This window comes from Talpa occidentalis, unplaced genomic scaffold, assembly GCF_014898055.3.
Source record: "Talpa occidentalis isolate TD23 unplaced genomic scaffold, MPIMG_talOcc4v2.1 talOcc4.3, whole genome shotgun sequence".
NCBI lineage: Eukaryota > Metazoa > Chordata > Mammalia > Eulipotyphla > Talpidae > Talpa > Talpa occidentalis.
Genome location: NW_023603184.1, coordinates 92,733,610 through 92,757,823, shown reverse-complemented (window position 1 = coordinate 92,757,823; position 24,214 = coordinate 92,733,610). Strand labels below are relative to the sequence as shown.

General features: G+C 36.1%; 1 protein-coding gene across 1 annotated transcript in view; it reads left to right on the top strand.

Moving 5' to 3' along the window:
• The window catches only part of PLA2R1 (phospholipase A2 receptor 1), a 100,460-nt gene that overhangs the window by 63,747 nt on the left and 12,499 nt on the right, over positions 1-24,214 (top strand). Inside the window, exons 14-22 of the mRNA XM_037523407.2 lie at positions 3,442-3,526; positions 4,765-4,897; positions 7,064-7,099; positions 7,868-8,025; positions 12,201-12,265; positions 12,468-12,571; positions 14,788-14,927; positions 23,191-23,308; positions 23,983-24,113. Of these exons, the coding sequence (XP_037379304.1) occupies positions 3,442-3,526; positions 4,765-4,897; positions 7,064-7,099; positions 7,868-8,025; positions 12,201-12,265; positions 12,468-12,571; positions 14,788-14,927; positions 23,191-23,308; positions 23,983-24,113 (970 nt within the window). The remainder of the gene's footprint in view (positions 1-3,441; positions 3,527-4,764; positions 4,898-7,063; positions 7,100-7,867; positions 8,026-12,200; positions 12,266-12,467; positions 12,572-14,787; positions 14,928-23,190; positions 23,309-23,982; positions 24,114-24,214) is intronic.

The following is a 24,214-nucleotide window of genomic DNA, read 5'->3' as shown; positions in this document are numbered from 1 at the left end:
GTTTACAGAATCTTGAATTCTACAGAGTTAGAAAATCAATCAAATTTAAATGGAAAGAAAACTAAGCGGTCTGGTTCTTCCTCCCACACAATGAGAGAATTCCTTCCATCACATTCCTGTGGTCATCAAGTAGCAGCAGAATTCCTTTCTGTTTCAGAGCACGCATTTTGAAAGCCAAATTCATTGTTAGAGACTGGGTTCAAAGGTCAACTTGCTAGTAAGCCAGAGCAATACAGATCAAATTTAGCCTATTTTCAAATATTTGAAGAAAGCCATGATGTCCTCTTTCAGTGAGTCCTCCCAGCCCTCAGTATCTTTATCTAGAATGTTCTTGTCTGTTAGCATTTAGCCTGGGAGTATCTTCTACAGAAGGGGTACTACTGAGGGCACAGTTGGTTAGAGAATCCAATAGACATGACAGACAAAATCCTGCCCAAGGATGCTATGGCTTAAAAGGGACACATCTCCATAGTTCCACACATTTATTTAACAAAAGCAAATGTAATGCCAGGTACTCTGCTATAAACTCTAGAAATATGGACTCAAAATTAAACACATACCTAAATCTCAGAGGAAATCTAGAATAATTTTTTGAAGAAAATCCCGACCTTCCCCACAAGTTTCCTTTGGGACCCTCCCATAAGAAGCTTAATATCAAATTATTCATCTCCAACATGTACAAAATATGACACATCTCCCAGTGTGTCTCAGGGAATACGTTAGTGGGGAGTGGGGTGCTGGATTTTGTGCTTAAATTTGTTTATAAAATAACGCACAATCTTGAAAATTTGCCATATACATTAGCATTGTAAAGATTTCTAGAAGGGGTACTTTCTAGACAACAAATTCCTCTTTTTGAAAATACTTACTAACGGTCCCATGGAACTGTTAGTCTCTGCAGGAAATGCTGACCTGAGACCATGGTTCCCAAACCTAATTGATTTATCACACTCACTTGGGACACATTTTAACACAGAACCCTGGTGCCACACCTGAGCTGCTGACTCACATTCACTTTAGCTGAAGAAAAGTTCAAGAAGTGTCCTGCTTAATTGGATTGTTAGCCAGGTGTGGGGCCAAAGATCCATGCATGGGTTATATATAGACACCATAGTTCTAAACTGCAACAGCTTCATACCTTTAGCCCCTTTCAGAACATACTTGGATAGAGTGAGGTTTGCTGAATGAAACAACAACCATACGGAAACTGCTTACAAATTCACCATGACATCAGATGTCATTTCTATTATTATAAGTTCTCACACTTGGAATTTCTAGAATTTAGTGTCACGCATCTATCACATTATTGATCTTCAGTATCTAATCACTATGTTATGCATGGTTTACTTTTTTTACCAGATTTCCAGGGAGTTCAAACAAATATGCTGCTTAATTATAGTAATTATACAAAAAAAATTCTCATAGCATACATGCTTCTTCTCCTTCCTATGACACTGCTTTTCTTTTCTTTTTTATTGAGTTAACATTGTTTTACAATACTGTATATGTTTTAGGAATGCAGATTCATACTTTTTCAAATGCATGTTATTACACAATGCCTACCATCAAAGTACCAATAATTCTCTTCCAAAATCCATCAGACCTCCTTTATCCTCTGCTTTTACTTTACTCCTCACTCTGGTAATCTCAGTTCGGCTGCCAGAAGCCAAATGGCTTTTTGTTTGTTTGCTTTGGTTTTTTATTTCCCCACATGAATTAAATCAACTGATACTTACCTCTCTCCTCTCACTTATTTCACTTAGACTAACCCCCTTCAGTTCCATCCATATTATTGCAAATGGCAAAATGTGATTTATTTTTTATCACTCAGTAGTATTCCATTGTGTATTTATACCACAGCTTCTTTAACCACTCAACTGTTGTTATACACTTAGATGGTTTCCATATCTTAGATATTGTAAACAGTGCTGCAATGAACATAGGAGTAAATATATACTTTTGAATTCGTGTTTTTGCATTCTTTGGGAAGATAAATAGGTGTAGAATTGCTGGATCATATGGTAGCTTTGTTTTTAATATTTTGAGAAACCTCCATACTATTTTTCTATAGTGCCTGGACCAGTATACTTTCCCACCATAGTATATAAGGGTTTGTGTTTTTTTCCTCCATCCCTTGCCAACATTTGTTGTTTCTGATATTTTTGATAATTGACATTCTTACAGATATGAAGTGGTAGCTCATATCTGTATTTGATGTGCATTTCCCTAATAATAAGTGATAATGAGCATTTTTTCATGTGCCTGTTGGCCATGTGTGTCTTCTTTGGAGAAGTATCTATGGCACTGCTTTTCTGTTTTATTAACCAGACACATGCATGTGTGTGTGTGTTTGTGTTTATTTAAATTTTACAATTTTAGAAAACTGATGAAAAGAAAATTCCAGTTTATCTTCTAGGAACCAGTACATAGCAGGAAAAGTGCAGAGCTCTGAATTCAGTGAGGAAAAGAATAAAAAGTACTTAATGAAGGAAGAGTGATGTGGATTTCTAAGCCAGTCCCTTGAGAATAATATGCATGGCTTACCCTTAGGCAGCATTCTCACCTCTGACAACCTCAAATATAAGAGGTAACTGTGGCAGTCTCCAGTGATCTCTGGGATTTTCTAAGGCACATTTTACTTTCCATTGTCTCATTCAAGAAGCGTAGCTCAAGTATCTGAGAAGGGGATGCTTCAGAGCAGGCTTGCTTCTCTGCATTAAGGAAAATAAAGCATCTGTCATGACTCCTGAATCTTCTAACTCTTTAATTTTACAAAATTATTCTCAGAAAACAATCTTAGTGAAATGGTTCACTGTACCATTAGGCTATATTGTTGAATGTATTGAATACTCTGTGGTTTGATGTTTTTGTGTTCCCCTCCTAAGAGAACCCTTAGCCACACCTCATACTGATTTGCTGTGGAATCACTTATCTAATCATTTTTATTAAATGGGGGTGGTAGTGATTAAACCTCAGATACATGTGATATTTGATAAAGAACAACAAATCAAAGCATAGAAAAGTAGTATAATGAAGCAGTAAATAAGTAGTAAAGTAGTAAAATCCCTCTAGAAATGAGATGTCCCCAAATTGCTTACAAATTTTCTTTCACGTTTTCTTGTTTTGATTAAAATTTTTTCCATTCCTAACCAACATGAGAGAGCCCTTTTCTCACAATGGACTTTTTTGCCCCAACTGTATATCACTAGTGAGCACACCATTCAAACAGGAGAAACAGAAAGTAAGGCTAAATCACCTCTCAGATCACTTCATAGCTCCAGGCTTGAACATAGGAAATGTTTAGTAAATGTTGATTGACTTCATGTATCCTGCCTAGCATCAATTATTTTCTGTACACATGAATACTTTAAATATTTTATCTTTTGCATAATGTTGTAAAATCAATGGCAAAGGTCAAATTGTATTTATTTTTCCTTCTAGGACAGAAGAAAGGCAATTCTGGATTGGATTTAATAAAAGAAACCCATTGAATGTGGGCTCTTGGGAGTGGTCAGATAGAACCCCTGTAAGTCTTACCAAACTGGAGAAAAGCATATGAATTCAAAACAAGAAACATGTGGTAAAACAACCAAGAGAACCTGGAAGTATTTTGCATGCCTCCCACTCAAATCACAAACTGCACCAAATTTGTGCAGTAGTAGAGTTATTTTGGCAAGTTCCTTATTAGGTAGATAGTTCTTAGAGTCAGCTGTAGGATCTCATCCTGAAAATGAATCAAAATCTCTGAAAAGAACTCCAAACTATCTCCCAGGTGAAAAGTTTCTGAAAGAAAAGCAACTATCCTTTAAGATAACATTTCCACCCCAATACTTATTCTTGAAAATAGCATTAGGACAAGGGAATGAGGAAAGGTCTTAGAGAGCGCTGGGCCCCACCATTTTGCCTGTGAAGAAAGCAAGACTTGAAAAGCAGAGCAGGTATAGCAGGGGTCACCTGCCTGTAAAAGGGAGTCTGGTGGTCAAAGTTAACATGGCACTTGAAAAATTAAATGTAGCATGAGAAGACTGAGAATGTTTCATTTTGTTATAGTGAAACAAACTCATTATTAACGGAGGAGGAATAGAGCATTTGGGTTAGCATAAATGAGATGAAGCCATGAAGCAGTGACTGGACAAAGTGACTATTCAAACTCATACCATTCTCTGAATTGGAGCATATATGTGTATATATATATATATATATATATATATATATATATATATATGGAGCAAATATATATATATTTAAATTAGATGAATTTTATATGACTGTACATGCATGAGGGGGAAAACAGTTTCAAAACATCCTTTTTCCCAAATATCTACTCCAATTTTACATTTACTATTCACTCTTTTATCAAGTGACCATTAAAACCATTGAAAAGGTTGAATCTTTATTTAATACCCACATGGTGTTATCAGAGCCTAAAAGCTTAGTGTGGATGCAAAAGAATCTACATCAAAGCTCACACCCAGATCTGGCATATTCCCAAACCTATAATAGTTTCTCCAGGATCCCAGGGTAAGCCAAATCCTGCTAGTGCTTCTTTCTAGAAAAAAATTTAGTGTGCCTCCTTTAAAAAGAAATGCATTTTTAAGAATAATTGGTAATGTTTGATAGAACAAAATTTAACAGGAATAATATTCAGATACTTCTGAAACTCCTTCCAAAATTCTCTTGTGATTACAAGGGTGCCTTTTTTGATCTTTTGAAGCTTTTTGTGGGGGATCCTTACTGAAGAATAATAAACTTCATCTGCTGCAGGTTATCTCTTCATTTTTAGACAACACTTATTTTGGAGAAGATGCAAGAAATTGTGCTGTTTATAAGGCAAATAAAACACTGTTGCCTTTACACTGTGGTTCCAAACGTGAATGGATATGCAAAATACCAAGAGGTAAAAATATCTATAAGATCTTTACTATGTGTTTGCATTCTAGCAATCTGTAGCACTTTCACAATTGAAGAGTTACAAAGATCTGAATTTTCAGCACCCTGGAAAACTGTGCCAACAATCTTCATGATGAAACAAATTGCACTATTTTAGCAAAGAATGTATCTTAGGGAAATGAGAATATGATACCAGTGCAGTATTCTGAGGTAGTATTGGGAAATGTGGATAACTGGATAATATTGTGGAATATTATGTTTTTAGTAAATATGGAAGTAATTCACTATGAACTTGAAAGCAAATCAAATTACTTGTAAAATGAATTTGTGAAGGGATCTAGTACAGAGTCTGACACACAGTAGGCTCTCATCAAGTGTTCAAGTTCTTTCTTCTTTAACCTGGGGCCTCTCTTCAGACTCCTTTTAAGTATGAGAACTAACCATATTTCAAATAGCAAAAGTACTGGTTTTCTAAGTTGTTTTTTAAAAAGGTGAAATATGAAACATTCTTTTTTTATTTTAAATTTTTTAAATTTTAATCTTGCTTTATACTATCTTGTAGAATCTAAATGTATATCTGTATTTAGTTCATCCACTTGTTTGTGTCCTTTATATGATACATATGAGTAAAAATCACATGGTGATTGTTCATGTCTCTCTGGTTTATTTAACTAAGCAAAATACCCTGTAGGTCCATTCATGTTGCAAATGACAGGATTTCATCTTTTTTTATTTTTGTAGTGGAATAGTATTCCATTGTGGATATATGCCACATCTCCTTTATCCATTCATCTGTCATTGGTCATTTAGATTATTACCAGTACTTGGCTATTGTAAATAATGCTGCAATAAACATGGAGGGGGTGAATCTCTTTTGAATTAATGGGGTTTTGTTTTTTGGTTTTGTTCTTGTTTTTTGGTTTTGTTTTTTAAAGATTTATTTATTCATGCATAATGGAGCTGGGCTACAGGCCAGAGATGTGGGGTGTGAGAGGATTCACCAGAGACAGAGTGGGGAACAGAACAGGCAAACTTGAGTGAAACACACTGCTGATGGGAGCGGCGGGTGAGACAGGAGAGGTCTGCTGGGCCATGTGGGTAGCTCCCTGGCTGGCCAGGGATCGAATTCGTGCTGTAGAGGCTTCAGACTGCTTCATAGAGCGGTGCTTAACCCCTTGCGCCACCAGGGAGGCCCCTGGGGTTTGTTTTTTGTTTTTTGCATTTTGGAGGGAAAGACATGGAAGTGGGATAACTGGGTTATATGAAATTTCTATTTTGAATTTTTTGAGGAATCTCCATACTGCTTTCCACAAAAGACTGCACCAATTCACACCTCCAACAGTTTACATGTTTCCCTTCTCTCTACACCCTCTCTAACACTTGTCTTTTGGATAATAGTCATTCTCACAAATGTGAGGTGATATCTGATTGTTTTGATTTGCATTTCCCTAATAATAAAAAATGAGAAACACATTTTCAGGTGCCTATTAGCCATCTGTATGTCTTCTTTGGAGAAGTATATCTATTTAGATCATCAACCATTTTTTAATCTTTTTTTATTGTTGCAAATATCTTCTCTTCTTCATTAGGCTATCTTTTTGTTTTGATTCAAGTTTCTTTAGCTGTGCAGAAGATTATTATGATGTGGTCAGATGTGCTTTCATTTGTTTATTTTTGCTTTTATTTCCTTTTGGGTTCTGATTTTGTTTTATTTCTCTTCTTTGTGTGTCTGGCCAAAAGTTTTGCTATTTTGTTAATATTTTCAGAGAATCAGCTTTTGGGTTTATTGCTCTCTTGTATTGCCTTTTTGAGCTCTTATTTTGTTAATTTTATTCATTTCTGCTCTAATCTTTATTATTTTCTGTCTACTGTCTTTGGTTGTGCTTTTTCTTCTTTTTCTAGTTCCTTTGGGTATAATATTCTTTATTTGTAATTCTTGTTTCCTAAGGTATATTTATATTGCTATAAACTTACTTAATATACCTATATGTATATATAATTTCACACCATTATGATCCAAAAGGATGCTTGATATGATTTCAATCTGTGAAGATTATTGAGACTTGTTTCATTTCCCAAAAAGTTTCAAAATACTGTGTAAAGAGCTGAAGTTATTGAGAACTGTGTACCTGTAAACAAAGGTCACTCAAGGTAGTTTGCTTTCACTTTACAGATGTGAGACTCAAGATTCCATCCTGGTACAAGTATGGTAAGAACTATCCTGGCAGATGTTGAATTTCTAATTATGTGCTTTTATATATCATTCCTCCAGTTGAAGGTCTCTTTTCTTGTATCATTCTAGAGTTAATTTGTTCAAATCAACAAATTAGTAAATAACTGAATTAGTTGTGCCATTAAATATGACTAAAGACAAATGTTATAGCTTAACTCCATTTTCAAGACACATATTTTAAAATACTTATCTATCCCAGGCCTTTAATACCAGCGAAGGTTTTTTTAATATCCAAAAGGGCAGGTTTATTATAAAAAAAGGAGAGAACAATAAAGGATACTTGCATAGACACAAGGGCAGAAAGGGCTGCCCCCAAAAGAGACAGGTTTGCTAAAAGAGAAGTCTGCATAGTCACAGGTGGGCAGCCTTGGGAGGAGAACCGCCTCTGCTGCTCTGCAAAGGGAGAAAGTTGGTGGCTGCCAACTGTGCAGAAGCATAGGCCTCTGCTCCTGCTCTACAACAGGAAAAGGTTGGCAAAGAGAAAAACCTACATAGTCACGGGCACAGGTGGGCAGAAGGGCTGCTGCCCAAGTGAATTTTTCTTACCTGAGATGAAACTAGGAAAATAAGTAAATTATATGCTCATCTACGTATATATGTACATATATGTATAAAAACACATACTTATTTTTTAAATGCTGAGTGACCAAATTACAAACTTGGGGGCAAGCATAGCATAGCCTTTTTAAATCAGCATATTGTGCAATCATTTCTTCATTATTGATATTGTTATTGTTCTTTCAGATGCACCCTGGCTCTTCTACCAGGATGCAGAGTACCTTTTTCATATCCATGCTGCGGAATGGTCCTCCTTTGAGTTTGTTTGTGGCTGGCTAGGCAGTGACCTTCTTACAATTCATTCTGCACATGAGCAAGAATTCATCCACAGCAAAATAAAAGTGGTAATCATAAGAAATTCAGAACTTAGTGCTCCTTCTTTTGTTCTTGGGGGGGCAGGGGTTGTATTTTCCTCAGATATTTATTTAAATTTCATTAAAAAAATCATACATTTTTGAGAATTTTTTTTCTTTGTCATAAAGATTAAGAGAAAATAATAGAAACAGAAATTTACTGTTTGTCAGTCATTTCACCGATAGAACATTTCTAGTTCTATCATGTTTTCACTCTCTGTAGTAAAGTGTCTTGGGCTTGTAAAAAAAAAAAAAACTCATCCCTCTCAGTTTTTGGGACCCTCTCATTTCTGTCTTCTGTTTGGTGCACTTGCAGCCTATAAGGTCAGCAGATCAAGACTATTACTGAGATTTGACAGAAAATCTAACACATTGGGGGTCAGTGACAACCCAGAATTCCACAGAAATTCAGTTGCAGACCAATGACTAAAACCAGGGTATTCCTTGGCATTAGTTTATGTGCTATCTTACCATCTTTCCTCTCCTGCTAATTGAAACAGTCAAGCCAAAAACATAACATTAAATATCAGCAAATTATATGTCATGATATAAAAAAAATACATTTGTTCTTTTATCTAGACAGAAGGCTCCTCAGCCCAGGAAGCAATAAAAAGAGATCAGGTGAATGGCTGAAAACCAATACATTGATATGGCAAAAGTGCACATTTTAAAGGAGCTGATATTTTGCCAATACTTGCCTTAACAGTGTCAGGCAGCATGCTAAATATTAGACTTAATGGCATTAACCTTCCTAAAAACTCTGTGGAAAAATCTATCATTTTACAGATGAGGAACAATGATTCCAAAAAGGTGAAGCAATTTGGTTACACAGGAGCTTAGTGGTAGAATCTGGAAGTAAACCAGGCCATCTGACATACAAAGCCATTTAAAAATCCTCTGCTGGCAGCAGAAAAGAGACATCAGGGGTATATAAGAGTACAATGCCTTCATTCAATTAAAATGCTACTTCTAAAATCCCACCCCAAAAGATGGTGCCAACTGTGTCAGAGGTGAACAAAGAAAGACTTTGAGGTCAAAGTCCAACAGAGGTTTGCATTCCTGGGGACCCCTGCAGGTCTTTTTTCTTCACCCTTCCCATAATTCATTCTCCCAGTCTTTGGTGTTTGGGAAGCCAGTGAGAATGTTAGAAGGAAGGAAAAAATAAAACCCATCAGACTTAGCAGTTGAGAAATCATAGCTAATGCCATGAGGTAGCTAAAGACTAGATCTAGTAGTGATCTCAAACCAGACAAACCTTCTGGTATATATAAGGCAAAATTATTACCCAGCTGGCCATGCTGCTACAGAATGTACTGACAGTATTATAGGTGCATAGTTGACTGATATGATACTATTCTGTGCCGCAAAAGGAAATTATTAGAGGGCATATGTGGTAAAGACTGAAAAAAATAGAAAGGGTTCCATGGCAAAAGTGTGTCAATTTAGAAAGAAGGAAGCTAGAGGTTTCTAAATCAGCTCTTATTTCTGAACAGTATGTGTAAATGGTAGGCACTTTTTATTGCTGATAGTGGTGGTAGTTACGAAATCTTAGATCTAAGAACATCCCACTGGAATGGCTCAGTCCAGAAGTTATTTTATTCCAGGATGAGAAACTAAACATGTAAAGGTCATATTCACTTTTGCGCACACCCATCCTGTAAGAGCAGGAAGAATAAGAATATGTAATTAAATATTTTTAAATTGCTTATGTGTTATGTTCCCCTATGGAGAGTAGTAGTAACTTAGAAATGTGAAAAACAAAAATAACATTTAGTTGGGGAATAGGAGATCTAATTATTGAAAAAGAAATTTGGATGCAATCTTTTTATATTTGAAGCAGAATTCTTTTTTTAAAAAAAAATTATTTTATTTATTTGTTTATTTATTTATTTATTTATACAAGCACTGGGTACAGTCAGAAGCACGGGAGGGTGAGAGAATTCACCAGAGCCAGAGCGGGGAGCAGAGCAGGCAGAAGGACCGAAGCACACTGCTGAGGGGAGCAGCGGGTGGCAGGAGAGGTCTGCGCGCCATGTGGGACCCTCCTCCGGTGGCCGGGGAGCAGCCGGGGATCGAACCGGCGCTGCAGAGGCTGCGGGCAGCTTCACAACTCAGCGCTCAACTGCTGCACCACCAGGGAGGCCCCAGAATTCTTTTTTTTTAACAAGATAGCTCCATCTTGGAAAGGTGATGAGTCAGTATTTTCCTTTCAAATAACAAGGCTAGGAGGTGAGAGTGAATTTTTGTACTTGCTTTTTGAGCATTCTTATTGGTCAAATGAAAGCAAAAAAGCAAGAAGCCTCAAGCACTTGAGGAGTTGTGTGACACGAACTACTTATTAGCCTGTTAGACCAGTCAGCTGTCACAGCTGTCTTGTGTAATATTTGTATTTTAAAGTTGCAATATATTCTTATTTTTTAAATTTCTTTTCTAAATAATTCTAGCAAAAGTATATCAAATCTATTGATCATCTTTGAAAATCTAGCGTTTTAAAACCTTGAAATAACTTGGTTTTGTTAACTGAAAAGATGACAGGTAGTTCTTTCTTATATTGTTTAGAAGATTAATGTATTGGCTATTTTATTTCCTTTTGGTAAGTGTTCATTTGCGATAATTGTGGCTTGTCTGTTATAAAACACATTTGATATTATGAAATCCATGGTTGTTTTGCATTTCTTTATAAAAATTAATTTAATAAGTCATATAAACTAAAATTTAAAATTCTCAGTTTTTTACATTGGGAATTTTCACTCTGGGTATCCTATGAAGTTTTGTCTCTTATCACAACAGGTTGTGGTGTGCCACGTGGAAGATTTATATACTCTAATTGAGGGAGCAATAAATATGCAAAAAGTGGCATATTTATTGCCACTTAAGATGCAATAGTTACCATTTCTCTTTAGAGGTCCCTTAATTGGAGCAGTAAACAATAAGGCCTTGATTTCCACTATTGTTGCCCATAAGACCTCTTTAGAATGAATGAAATCGTTGTGGTTCCTCCCTCTGAGTTCACAGCCAGTCTCAATGGGCCCATTCCAAAGTCTGACAATAGGAATCTAAATTCAGCATGTAAGAACATGTCCATGAAACAGCACCTCAGGGATCCAAAATTATAGTTGCTCCATCTAGCATTATTCTCAAATTGCTGATAAGGCAGACAGCTACACTGTTGAAGAAGTAAAAATATCTGTTTATAAAGTAGAAAGTTAAAGAGCTATTAGGTCCTGCTGTGTGATCTGAAATTCATATGGAAAAAAAAATCTTAAAATGTATTCCCAGGACTTCAGAAGAAATATGAGTGCAAATCTAAATATACAATACCTTCAAATTAATAGGTTTTTAGCATAAAAATGTTAAATTACATTTCAACATATGCAGACACACACAGCAAACACACAATAAAATACATTGATTTAGAGGTCTCAGAGAAATCCTTGCTGCTTCTTCCTCTTTTATAGTTAAAGAGGGAATTTCAATTTCCTGGGTCATAAGTTCACTGTTACACTTGCTCTAAGATGTGTCTGCATGTGCACACTTTATTGTACTCAGATCTGTGATCATTAATGGTGTAAAATATATAAAAGCTATTTTCTAGTTGTCAAATTCTGTAAATTCTGTAGCATTCTTTTGTCCTATAGTGTGTCTCTCAGCTTGACTGGGGAGGATGCTAATACTTTAAAAGCTTACTGATCAGAGTAATGCCTAAAATTCAAAGCCTTTTATACCCTTAATGTCTTTTTGCCTTAAATTGCTTTTCAAGTAGACGTCATCTATACAATGAACTTCCATAAGTTACTGAAAGGATAAAACACCAGATTTTTAGTCAAGAAAAAATATATATTCTATTTTACAATTGCTTTTTAAACCCTATTATGGGAGTTAAAATTTTCACTTTTAAATATATAGAGAAAATTGTAAGAAAGCCACTGCATTCTGTATGAGCCTAAAATTATTTCCAATATTTGATTCCAATTTTTCTTCATAATGAGGAAGGAATAATTTAAATTAGTTTCAGGTATGCTAGGCCTTACTGTACTCTTCTTTAGATAATTGGGTAAAATACTGAAGAATAGAAAGCTATTAACAGCAACCCCATTAATCTTAATAGTGAAAAGGGAAAACAAGTAGAATAAATGCTGACATTTCTCTTTTTTTCTTTCTAATAGCTCTCAGAGTATGGAGTAAATTGGTGGATTGGACTTCAAGAAGAAAGAGCCAATGATGAATTTCGGTATGTACCTAGATTAATTTGCATTTAATTTTGTTTGACAACTTTTATTTGCAGAATGATTGGACTAGATCTTAATGATCAATTTGTTGAATAGCCTTCCAACATTGTTTTTAACTTACAAATTTTATTTCCCTACCCAAACATGAGCATTTTTAAATTTAATAAAATATTTAGGACCTTAAAATTTTTAATTTTCCTACAGTTGGAAAGACGGATCACCGATAATATACCAGAACTGGGACAAAGGAAGAGAAGGATCTATGCATAATCAGAGCCAGAGATGTGGCTTCATTTCATCCATAACAGGTTATTTTTCTTATTGAGGTACAATCAACATATAACATTATATTAGTTTCAGGTGTACAATGCAATGATTTGATATTTGTATAAATTTTGAAATGATTGCTAAGATTAATCTAGTTAGCACCTATCCCCATATTTAGTTGTAAAAATTTTGATAAAATTTTCCCTGTAATGCAGATTTTAAGATCTAATATATAGACAAATCTCAAATATACAATACAGTACTATTAACTACATTATATTCTCATGACTTATTAATTTTATAACTAAGTTTGTAAACTTCCACTTTCTTAACCAATTTTACTCGACATCCACCACCTACTTCTAGAAACTGCCATTAATAGGTTATTGTATTTATCTGTATTGGGGTTTATATACCAACTGACAGTTTTAAGGGGGCTTGAAGTCTCCTTATCATTGCATTCATTTAGTGAGAAGGCTTTGTTTGGTTATTTTTCTTTTTAATTGAATGTGTTTAATCTGTTTGGGGTTTCAATTCATTCCATATTTATGAAAATAATTCACATTCAGTAAGTCCTTCCTTAAGAACCAAAACAACACCAAAAATGGGTCCACTGAAACTGACAAGCAATATACCCTGAAATATTCTAATCTTTATGAAAATTAGTGTGAGCTCATTTTAAATCTCTTTCTAGTATCCACTTTACAACTGTTCAGAACTTTAACCAGTGAGAAATTTACTTTCATTTTCCTATTTAGGAAAAATGTTCATTTGAATCCAATATTCAATGAAATCAATTGATATTAGTTGCTCTGTGCCTTAGAAAACCAATTGTTTATAAGTTGGATTTAGAAATATATGTATATTGAAGACCAGGTTTTGTTTTGTTTTATTTTAATCTATTCATCAGTACAGAATTATTTGATTATCCATTCATATCCACCCCAATTTTCCTATTCAATAAAAGGTAATGATTTTCCAGACCTAACAGGTTCATAATAAGCCTGTGCCCCAGGAGAGGAATAAAACATAGAAAACAATTCTTGATTTGAGGACTTCTACAGAGAAAAGTTAGGAAAAGAAAAACCATGTGGTTAATCAGCTCTCCTTTTGCCAGCAGGTGTCACAACAGCCTACAGAAAGACTGTTTTGTCATTCTGGAAGAATAGCAGCCAGTCTGCATTGAAAATAACATTCCAACCCTTTCTTCAAACTGCCTGCATCTTTTTGGTTCATAATCTGCCCTTGCAATTTACAAGCATCTTTGCCCTGTTCTAGAATTTATAACTTAAATGCTAATGAAATATATTTTGTAACATTTATTCTGAAAATATAGCTCTTCTAAATTAGAAAAAAAAATTTTTTCCAGGAGGCTAAGAGCTAAGATATTATCTTACTAGAGGACATGTCCATATATGTGCCTGTTTTAAAAGTCTATGTTGAGAAGTGCCCTTTTCTTAGTTCTTAAGTCAATTTCTCTAAAGTATTATATTTTCTAAAGAAATATAAAAGTAGAAATGGTCATCCATTGTTTTAGATTGTGTCTTTACATTGAATTTGAATATTTTGAAACAAAAATATCACTCTGCAAAATATTCTTTTGCTAATCAGATCAAATATTCTTAGAGCTTTACTCAGTTCTGTGATTTAGATTGCAGTATTTGTTTATAGTTTTTTGTTTTTGTTTTTATTTTTATTATTTTTTTACATTTGCAGAATTTATGTATTCTTGAATTAGAATTACTTATTTGGCACCTTTCCCAGTTACTGTTGTCACCAGATAGCTCAATGATTGGTAAATAAGTTTAGTTTCAAATTCTAGATGAAAAAAAATTTATGACAAGCCATAGTAGTCATAACAAGTGTAATCAATAGAAAATATCCACCAAGAGTCACTGTTGTTTCTAAGTCATTTCTTTTTTTTTTTTTAAAGTGGTAGTTTTGACTTTTTTTTTAAGATTTATTTATTTATACATGCACTGGGTACAGTCAGAAGCGCGGGAGGGTGAGAGAATTCACCAGAGCCAGAGCGGGGAGCAGAGCAGGCAGAAGGACAGAAGTACACTGCTGAGGGGAGCAGCGGGCGGCAGGAGAGGTCTGCACGCCATGTGGGACCCTCCTCCGGTGGCCGGGGAGCAGCCGGGGATCGAACCGGTGCCGCAGAGGCTGCGGGCAGCTTCACAACCCAGCGCTCAACCGCTGCGCCACTGGGGAGGTCCATGTTTCTAAGTCATTTCTAACCCATTTTCTCTGCCAGGACTCTGGGCTAGTGAAGAGTGTTCAGTTTCGATGCCTAGCATCTGTAAGCGAAAGAAATTTTGGGTCATAGAGAAAAAGAAGACTACACCAAAACAACATGGAACATGTCCCAAAGGATGGCTGTATTTTAACTATAAGGTAAACTTGTCTCCCAAAATTTGCCTTTGTTTGTCTTCTGTAGATGTGAGTTTTAGAAAGTAATCAAAAAAGTGGGTATGATTTTATGAATCACATTTTGTCTGTGGGACCTAGAGATGTTTTTATCACAACTTTCAAGCGATTGAAGAAGTCTCTTGAAATAAAAAGCTTTTGTCAGAAGCAGCCTGGATACCACCCTTTATCTGTATATTCATTTTTTACTATTGACAGAGTTATTCATTATGCTGTTTGTTTCATGAGGTATAAATTGTGTGTGTATATGTGTGTGTGTTTATACACATTGTGTATTCAGATGCAGTTCTCAAATAAGTTGTCAGTTCCCTCTAACCCAGACTCTAAATTCTCCTTCTTTTGAGTTTTTCTTCCTTGGGGCCAGCTGAGTTCTGTCTGCCTTGTGAGTTCACCAAATAATAACTTAGCTCAGTCAATATCATCTTGAGCCTCATAAAGCTGGTGCTTCCATGCAGAATTGAATTTTTTTTTTAAATTGCCAGTGGGGGTATTGTAAACCAGATTTATTATTTCTGATACTGCCCACAATTAAGACCTAGACTTTCACCCCCTACATTTATAATAAAATAACTTTATAGACCTTAGGTAGAAGCAATTAAATGCATACCAAATTAAAAATGTTTAACTCTTCAGTAATTAAAAACCCAAACTGTATCACAATTTCATATGCTAATATGAAGTTGCTTTTTGATTGTGGTCTGCAGATTTTCTATCTTTATACACAGTTTTATTGGCATGGTATTCTCTCCCTTATGATCTTCCTTTCATTGTTAATTTGTGAAATGGGGGCATTTGAATTTTATATGTATTTATTAAACACTCAATACATTTGTGGTACTCATTTTTTAAATAGTGATAAAGTTCACATAATATAGAATTTTCACTCCAACATTTTTGAGTATATAGCTCAGTGATGTTATTTTATACATATTCATTGTTGTGCAATGAATACACATACTCTTTTTCATTTTGCAAAACTAAAACTCTAAACCCATTAAGCAACAATCCCTCCTCCCGTCTCTTGGGCACCACAGTTCAATTATCTGTCTCTATTAACTACTTCAAATACCACATTTAAGTGGAATCACACAGTATTTTTCTTTTTGTGATTGCCTTATTTCACTTTACATGTTTTCCATGGTATCGCCTGTATTAGAACTTAATCCTTTGCATGGCTTGACAACATCCCACTATCAGTTTATACATTTTGTTTATCCATTCATCTGTTGATGGACTTGGACTGCTTCTAGTTTTTTGTTATTGTCATTAAAGCTGCAATGAACATTGGCATACAAGTATTTGTTGAGTCCTTGTTTTCAGTCTTTTTGTTGTTGTTGTTAGTATGTAACTAGAAGAGGAATTGCCATATCATAGGAATATTACGTGTTTAACTCTTGGAGTTAAAAATGGTGGTTGGACCATATTATTGGCAGTGATTACTAGTAGTCCCTCCACATCTTTGATAACACTTGTTATCTGTATTTTTTGTTCTTGCCATCCCAGTACATGCATAGTGTCATCTCATTGTGGTTTTGATTTAATTCCCCTAGTGGCTAATGATGCTGAGGAACTTTTCTTGAACTTATTGGCCATTTATAAATCATCTTTGGAAAATGTATGTTCAAGTCCTTTGTCCATTTTTTAATTGAGCTGTTTGCCTTTTGTTGTTGAGTTGTAGGAATTATTATATAGTCTAGATATTAAACCCTGCTAGATATATGTTTTGCAGATGTTTTCCCCCATTCTGTAGTTTGTCTTTTCATGTTTTTAATAGTGTCCTTTGATGCACAAAAGATTTTAATGTTAATAAAGTCAAATTCATCTATTTTTTGTCTTTTGTTGCTTATGTGTTTGATGTCATATCTAAGAATATGCTGTCAATTCAAGGTCATGAAAATTTGCCATTTATGTCTTCTCCTAAATCCTTTATGATTTTAGCTCTTCCATATAGGTCTTAGTTCATTTTTTAGTTAATTCTTATATATGATAGTTTTTCAACTGTTTGCACAACTGCATCTTGCAGTGGTCTGCAAGGAACAGGCACAAAGGAATGTCTATCTAATCTCAAAATCACATTCTTAATATAGTAACCGCAAAGCATGAACACAACTGTTGCAGTTACTAATCATAATTTCTCCCATTCACAAAAAGAAGACAGTTTAAGGAAATTAATGGCAAGTCAAATTCTTGGCACTAGAGAAAAAAATATTGAAAACTCACAATGGTTGATTTTGGTTGAGTCCTTGGCTGTTGTCTTCCTCCCAAATGTTTTTATACACACAACTTAGCTCTATTCCATGTTCCCTCCTGTGTAACATAAGGAGTATGTACACACATAGGTATGGTAGCAGTGATGGGGAGTAGACCCATGGCAAAAACCAAGTGAATGCTTCCTTTGAAAGAAATGGAAAAGGTCATGAGTAAAGCACAGATACAGTCATCATGAGAGGAGAAGGCTTTCTAAAGCTGTAGAGCAGAATTAAAACACCCTCATTTAGCTCAATAATTTGTTTTCTCAATTTTCATTGATAAATAACAGTAGATTGGTCTTCAACCCTCTTTAAATATTTAGACTCACCAGAATAATTTTCTAAAAAATTCAAGATGCAGGTGACATCCTAAAGACTCTGTCAATTGATCTGCATGAGATCCAGGCATTTTTTTTTTTATTATTCTAATGTGCAGCCCATATTTACACAGCAACAAAACAGGCACACAGCTAAGTCTCTAAATCATTCAGAAGATTTGATTACTAAGAATTTGATCACAACAGGCCTCACAGAAAGTGACCTTTTACAAAGTAAACTTTCAGGACTACATGTGAGTCCTCACCCACAGAGCCTCCCCCTGCAGCAAGTATGACTAAAATCCCACAATTGGAGTCTCTCTCTCTTTTTGCCTTAATACTTCATTTTTTTCCAACAGGAAATATTTCTGAGATAGCTTCATCTGCCATCCACACCTTGGAACAAGTGGGTTTATCAGATTATTAGAAAGGTTGGTAATAGGAGGAATGACAGCTAAAAGGACTACCGAGTGTAGTAAGAATGGTTCTGATTAACAAAAAAGCTACAGAAGGAAAATTGGGAGAAGGCAATGACAGCTTACTCATGACACAGTTCTGAATGTGCTTCAAAATATAATGTCCATTAAATTTTGCTTCTTATTTGTCAATTTCCTAGGACTAATTTTTACTGGCTATTGCTAGATTAAAAATCCTAGTTGGTTGACTAACAGTTTTTTAAACTGATTGTTTTCTCTGTTTCGATGATATAAAAAGTTATAATCAGGGATATCTCCAGATAAAGTGTGTTATCTAAGATAGCTTATCTAAGTGTTATCTAAGTGTCACAGCAGAACTGTAGAGGAAAAAAGTCTCAATGGGGTGTGTGTGTGTGTGTTAGATTGTGCTTCTACTTATGATTTTTATTCAAGGACTGAATTGACTGCCAATAACTTCTTTGTACATCTAGTTTGTGATTAGCCAGTATTTGATTTCCTGCATAAGGTAGTTTTTCCTTAAAAACTAGTCTCTCCTCTTTAAAATTTCTAAAGACAAATCATCAGGATTTTTATTAATTTAACTATGTTGGGTATGGAAAAGTCAATGATGAGAGAAAACAAGCACAATACCTTTCATTTGGCACTTACACACTAGAGGGGGAACTAACATTTTAAATCAATGAGAAAAATAACTCTTAATTTACAACTGTGGCAGATGTGATAAAGGCAAGTCACACAATTCTATCAAAGTATACAACAGTAGGACGTGACAGTGGTGGTTGAAGGACAGGAAGCATTAAAAGTAAGGGGACAAACATGTGTTAAGATTCTGTGAGTGAAAAGGAGTGTGATATATTGAAGAAACTACAAGAATCATAGAGAACTACTAAGGATTTGATGTGGGGACTAAAATGAAAAAAACAGGCAAGAGTGAGACTATGTTAGAGTTTCTGGCTTCTATCCAAAAAGCAATAGAAAATGCCTGATGTGTTTTAACTAAAGAGGGAGGTTAACAGGATTTGGTTTGAATATAATCACTCAGGCTATAGTGGAAATGCTAGAATGGAGTAAGGCAAGGGTGATATAGCTAAGAGCAATTAGTGAGATACAAACAATAGTCCAGATAAAATTAGTAATTTTGGCTAAGAAGGTGGTGACAGAGACTGTGGGCAGGGCAATGGGAATTGTGCAGAAACTCTAAAAAGCGAATTATTCAAATGGTAAGATCGAAGAAGTGATGCAGTGGGGAGATGAGGATGACTACCAGGTTTCAGGCTTAAACAAATACAGGACTGACTATGCCCTTAGATGTCAGTAAGAACACTGGGAAAGGACCAAGTTTGGGGGATTGGAGGGGAAGGTCACGAATTTCGTTTTCAAATTTTGAGCTGTAAATGACTTAGAGACAAAAAATAATGTTATATTCAAAACTCATTTGGAATACAGTAAGATATTAACTCACAATAATAATCAGAGATCCATTAAACTTGATCACATTTTGCAAATTAGTAAGTAAATAAACAGTTTAAAATTAAGGATGCTGCATTTCATCTTGCTGCTTTGCTTTAAGCATTAATGACACCATTTCAAAGTGTGTTAGTAAACATGTTATATTTGTAGGAACAATGGGAGGCTATACTCCCACAGCGAAGCCAGTAAATCTTGGTGAGGCAAACGTTGTGGGGAGGGGTACATGTGTGTGTTTTCTGGAGAGATGTATTGAGCAAACTGAGCTAGTTTCTTTGGTGTTTATGAATGGGTCATTAGTGTGACTATCTGAATACAAGGTGAATTCACATTAAATGATAAGGCTTCCTAATAATTAGTATGTGCCACTCTTTGGAATTCATAATTAGAGGAAAGAGCCAAAATGAAAGGAAATAGATAAAGGACAGAATTCATAAAATTAAAATGCTTTAAAGCCAATTCCATTTCTTTGTAAAGCAAACAAGTGTCCAGAAGGCTTAAAATATACTTTCTCTTTTAGTTGGTAACTCAACTTCAGGCTAAATCGGGGTTTCTGGTTTTTATCCTAAGTGGGTAAGTCCTTCAGGGTTTAAATTGAAGAACGACATGACCAGGACTGAGATCTGAAAACTCAGAATCCCTACTCCTGGGGATTATTAACATTTGGGACTAGATCATTGCTGGGGAGGATTGACCTGTGTGTTGTAGGATATTTAGCAGCATCCCTGGTCTCTACCCACTAGACATCAATAGGACCCTCACACACTGCTCTAGCTGTGACAGCTAAAAATATCTCCAGACATTATCAACACATCCCCTGAAGAGCAAATTGGCCCCTTTTGAGAACCACTGGACTAAATCTAAACTGCCTGGGAATGTCATTTGACAACCATTTGAGGGTCTATTGGCTTTTATTTTGTTCAACAAATATTTATTGAGGACTTCTTTGTTGTGAAGTTCCAAGAGAAGCAACACTTGGTCTCTTTGCTTTTTAATGAATTTATGATAGTGAGGGACTGATAGAAATTAATGAAGGATGAGGAAGTATAGCATTCCAAAGCACGAAAGATACTTCTCTCTGATGGGTAAGCTTCCACACTTGTGTAGAATTATCTGTAGCTGAGATTACCTTGAGATCTGATCTATCAATGACCAGGGATGTTCAATATTCATTTATGAGAGAATATTCCACATGGAATATCCTCTGCATAAACCTCTCCTGGCTTCTCTCAAACTTAGCCTGCCATGTATATACTTTGTCTTCTCTTTCTCCATTTCCCCTGACTCTATCCGGCCTTACTGTCGGGGTTTTTGGAGTCTGTGGGTTTGGAGTGTGTGGTCCTTGGGTTCACTCTGGGAAAGGTTTCACCAGAGCTCCCGTTTCAGCGACACCCAGCGAGTTTCCCAGGCAAGTTTCTCCATGAGACAGAGACATTAGCTATATTTAAAGGGCAGATTTATTAGGGAAGGGATAAAACAGTTAAAGACACTTACATAGACACAAGCAGGCAGGAAAAGCTGCCCTAGAAGGGACAGGTTTGCTAAGAGAGGCCTGTATGGTTGCAGGAGGGCGGCCTTGACAGATCATGGGTGTTGTGCCCAAGGTTAGCAGACTCGGGGAGCATAGCCTCCAAGAACCCAAAGACAGCTGATGCAAATATTAGGGGGAAAAGGATGTCCCAAAAGCTAATTCCATATAGGCTTTGTGGACTCCACCCCCACCCCAGGTCAAAGCCAAAGACACTGGGAACTCCAAATCCCATCACCACCAAAGGGAAGGTGGCTGGGACCTGAGGGTGGGGTTAAGCAGCCAGGTGGATATAAAAGGCAGACATGTGGGCTTTGGGGATCCCCCATTTTGGCCCTCTGCCAGCTCGCAGCTGTCCGGCCAGCTCTGAGAGTGACTTTGGGTTTCCAGGTCGTCGGATCGGGTAGGACGCATTAAAGACTTTATTTCCCTATTTTCTCCCTGAGTTGTACATTTTCCTTATTTCCTTTTCTCTTGTAAATAAACCTTTTATTAACCTTTTGTGTGTGTCTGTAGTAGAGTATTCATAAGTCCCTTTAAAGCGCGCGGGTGAGGACCCACAGCCAGGAGCCCGTTTAATATCGGGGCTGCTCTATAACAGCTTGGCGCCCAACGTGAAGGGTGAAGGGAGTTTATTTCAGACTCGAGTCTGGGTTCAAGGCACCTACCAACGCAGTGGCAGATACCGAGAGCCCAGAACAAAGGAAGCAGGGGTCTTTTAATAAGGTTAAATTATGCTGGCAGTTACTCATTGGCTACAAGGATGTGTTCTCCAACTTTGCCAGGCTATCATTCTAAGCTGACTGGCCAGGCCAAGATGCAGCTCCAACCTGCAGCTCCAATTACAGCAAGTTCGCCCTCATTGGTGACCGGAGAGTAAGGGTAGAGTGAGGGTCGAAACTATTTCTGGAATGCAGTTCCCCAGCAAAACCTAAAATTCTAAAATGGCAGTTACACACAAAATGACAAAGCAATGGCTAAGAATACTTATGCTTGGTTCCACAATGGGCAGGCAGGAAGCTGCTGCCCTGCAGAGGGAGAGAGTTGGTGAAAAGAGGCACCTGCATAGTCACAGGTGAGCAGTGGGAATGCTGCCCCAGCCCGTGCAGAGACTGAACTGGTATAGTCCTCTGTTTGGGAAGGGCTCACTCCGAGTGAGCTGTCAGTTGGTTGCTAATTTTGGATAACTATGTAGAATTTGAAAGGGCACCTGAGATTCTACAATGGGCTCAATCTCCATATCTTTACCTTTGGATGTGCCTTGGATGCCTGCTTGCCTAAGGATACTAGTTTACCCAACTGTGTCGCCTGTGCTGCCTGAGCCTAAGGATCTGGTTTCCGCAGCTGTGTCAGTGGCTATGCTAATCTCTTCTGCCCCCACCTCCTCATGAGCCAGGTTTCTCGTCTTGTGGTGCGCCTCCATTTCAGGTTTTTTTTTTTTTCCTATTGTGGTCCTCCATCACTACCATGCATTTTGCTGAGCTTTGGGAAAGAACTTTTTTTCTACTTTGTCTGTCTTGCCTAGTAGTTAGTTACCATTCCATTTCTCATCTCACAAGGAGTAAGCCCTGCCCTGCCAAAGACACGATTCTCCCTCTGCCAAATCCCATCGTCTATTTGACACTGTTGGCCAGCCCTGCCCTGTTTTTCCTTCCTAGGTTTCCTTGGTCCTGCCCTGCTTCTTTTCCCACTGGGCTTATTTATTCTTTTCTGACTCTTCCTCATGGGTTTACTAACCACATGGCTGATTCCAAATACTTAGTGAATTTAAATACCTCATGTGGTTTGATTCCTAGTATTCCTCTCTCACTTAAAGGGAGGAAGTATATTTGTAAATGAAATTGAACTAAGCTGTTAATTACCATCCATAGAGTTTTTTTTATTTTTAGATTAAATCTGTCACTATAAATTTTGCAATCTAAACTGGCTCCCTTTTTAGGAGGAATACTATTTTTCAGTAGGCAGAAGATACTGTTCTGATATCCTGCGGGACAAAGCACATTCCAGCTTTGTTTCTGCCTATTGCAAGTGTACACAGACATTGACTCCCCCTCAAAGCTGGTCCTCTTTGTTTTACTTTCACACCTTTGGAGCAGTTGTAAGAAAAAAAGTGCCCATTCTTTGCATTTTCTGGCAAAGAATATTCAAAGTTGATCTTTGGTGTCTGGGAAATTTTAAATTCATTTAGAAAAAAAAGCCAGAAATGAACAATTGTTTTTAACATTTTTATAGTGTTTTTTGGTGAAAATACCCAAAGACCCAAGAGAGTGGAAGAACTGGACATCTGCTGGAGATTTCTGTATTGAACAAAAGGGGTCACTGGTTGCCATTGAAAATGAGGTGGAACAAGGTAGAGTATGCAATGATCATTCAGGCAAAAATAGCCATTTATATTCAAGTCTTTAAACTAAAATATGCCCCTAAACTAATATTTCCAATCCAATGTATTAAGCATTGTTGATGGCACATAAACTTTCAATTTATCTAGGGTTTTTAAGTTATGACAACTTTTAATGTTAGTAAATGGCATTGTTCATAAATTCTATGTTTTTGGAGTTTTGTCTCACCAGTAATAGGGAATGAATAAGGACATATTTATGATCTAAATTTCAAGATAGCTAAAAGAATCTGAGATATAGTATATTTTAATTACATGGGATAATTTTTATCCCCCTCTGGATCTGCCTGTATATCTTTATTTTATACTCAGGCAATTGTATACTCTGATCAAAATATAGTAGATTATCCTCTTTTTTTTTAGAAAGGCATTGAATGAAAACTGGAAATTGTTGTATTAATAATATGAGGAAATCCCAATCGGCCAGCTAATTTCTGTCAATTTAAACTGAAAAGTGAAAGAGACTGCATTACCTTACAAGGACAAGTAACAAATTCTTACACTTGATTAGTAATTAAGTTTTGTTATCATTTAAATAAAATCATAGCCATAAACAGAATTTAGTGCTTACCCAAATGGTTCACATGGTATTAAATTTGATTTGATGATATTTTCTTATTTTTCAGCTTTCATTACTATGAATCTTTTTGGCCAGAACACTAATGTGTGGATAGGATTACAAAATGATGATTATGAAAAGTGGCTAAATGGAAAGCCTGTGTTGTATTCTAACTGGTCTCCATTTGATATAATAAATGTAAGTTTTAAGATTTATTTTTTAGAAATCATCTTAGCATGAGATTCTATTTGAGACTGAATTACTAAAGATTTTTTCACTTCCTATATTTTGTAGGCATA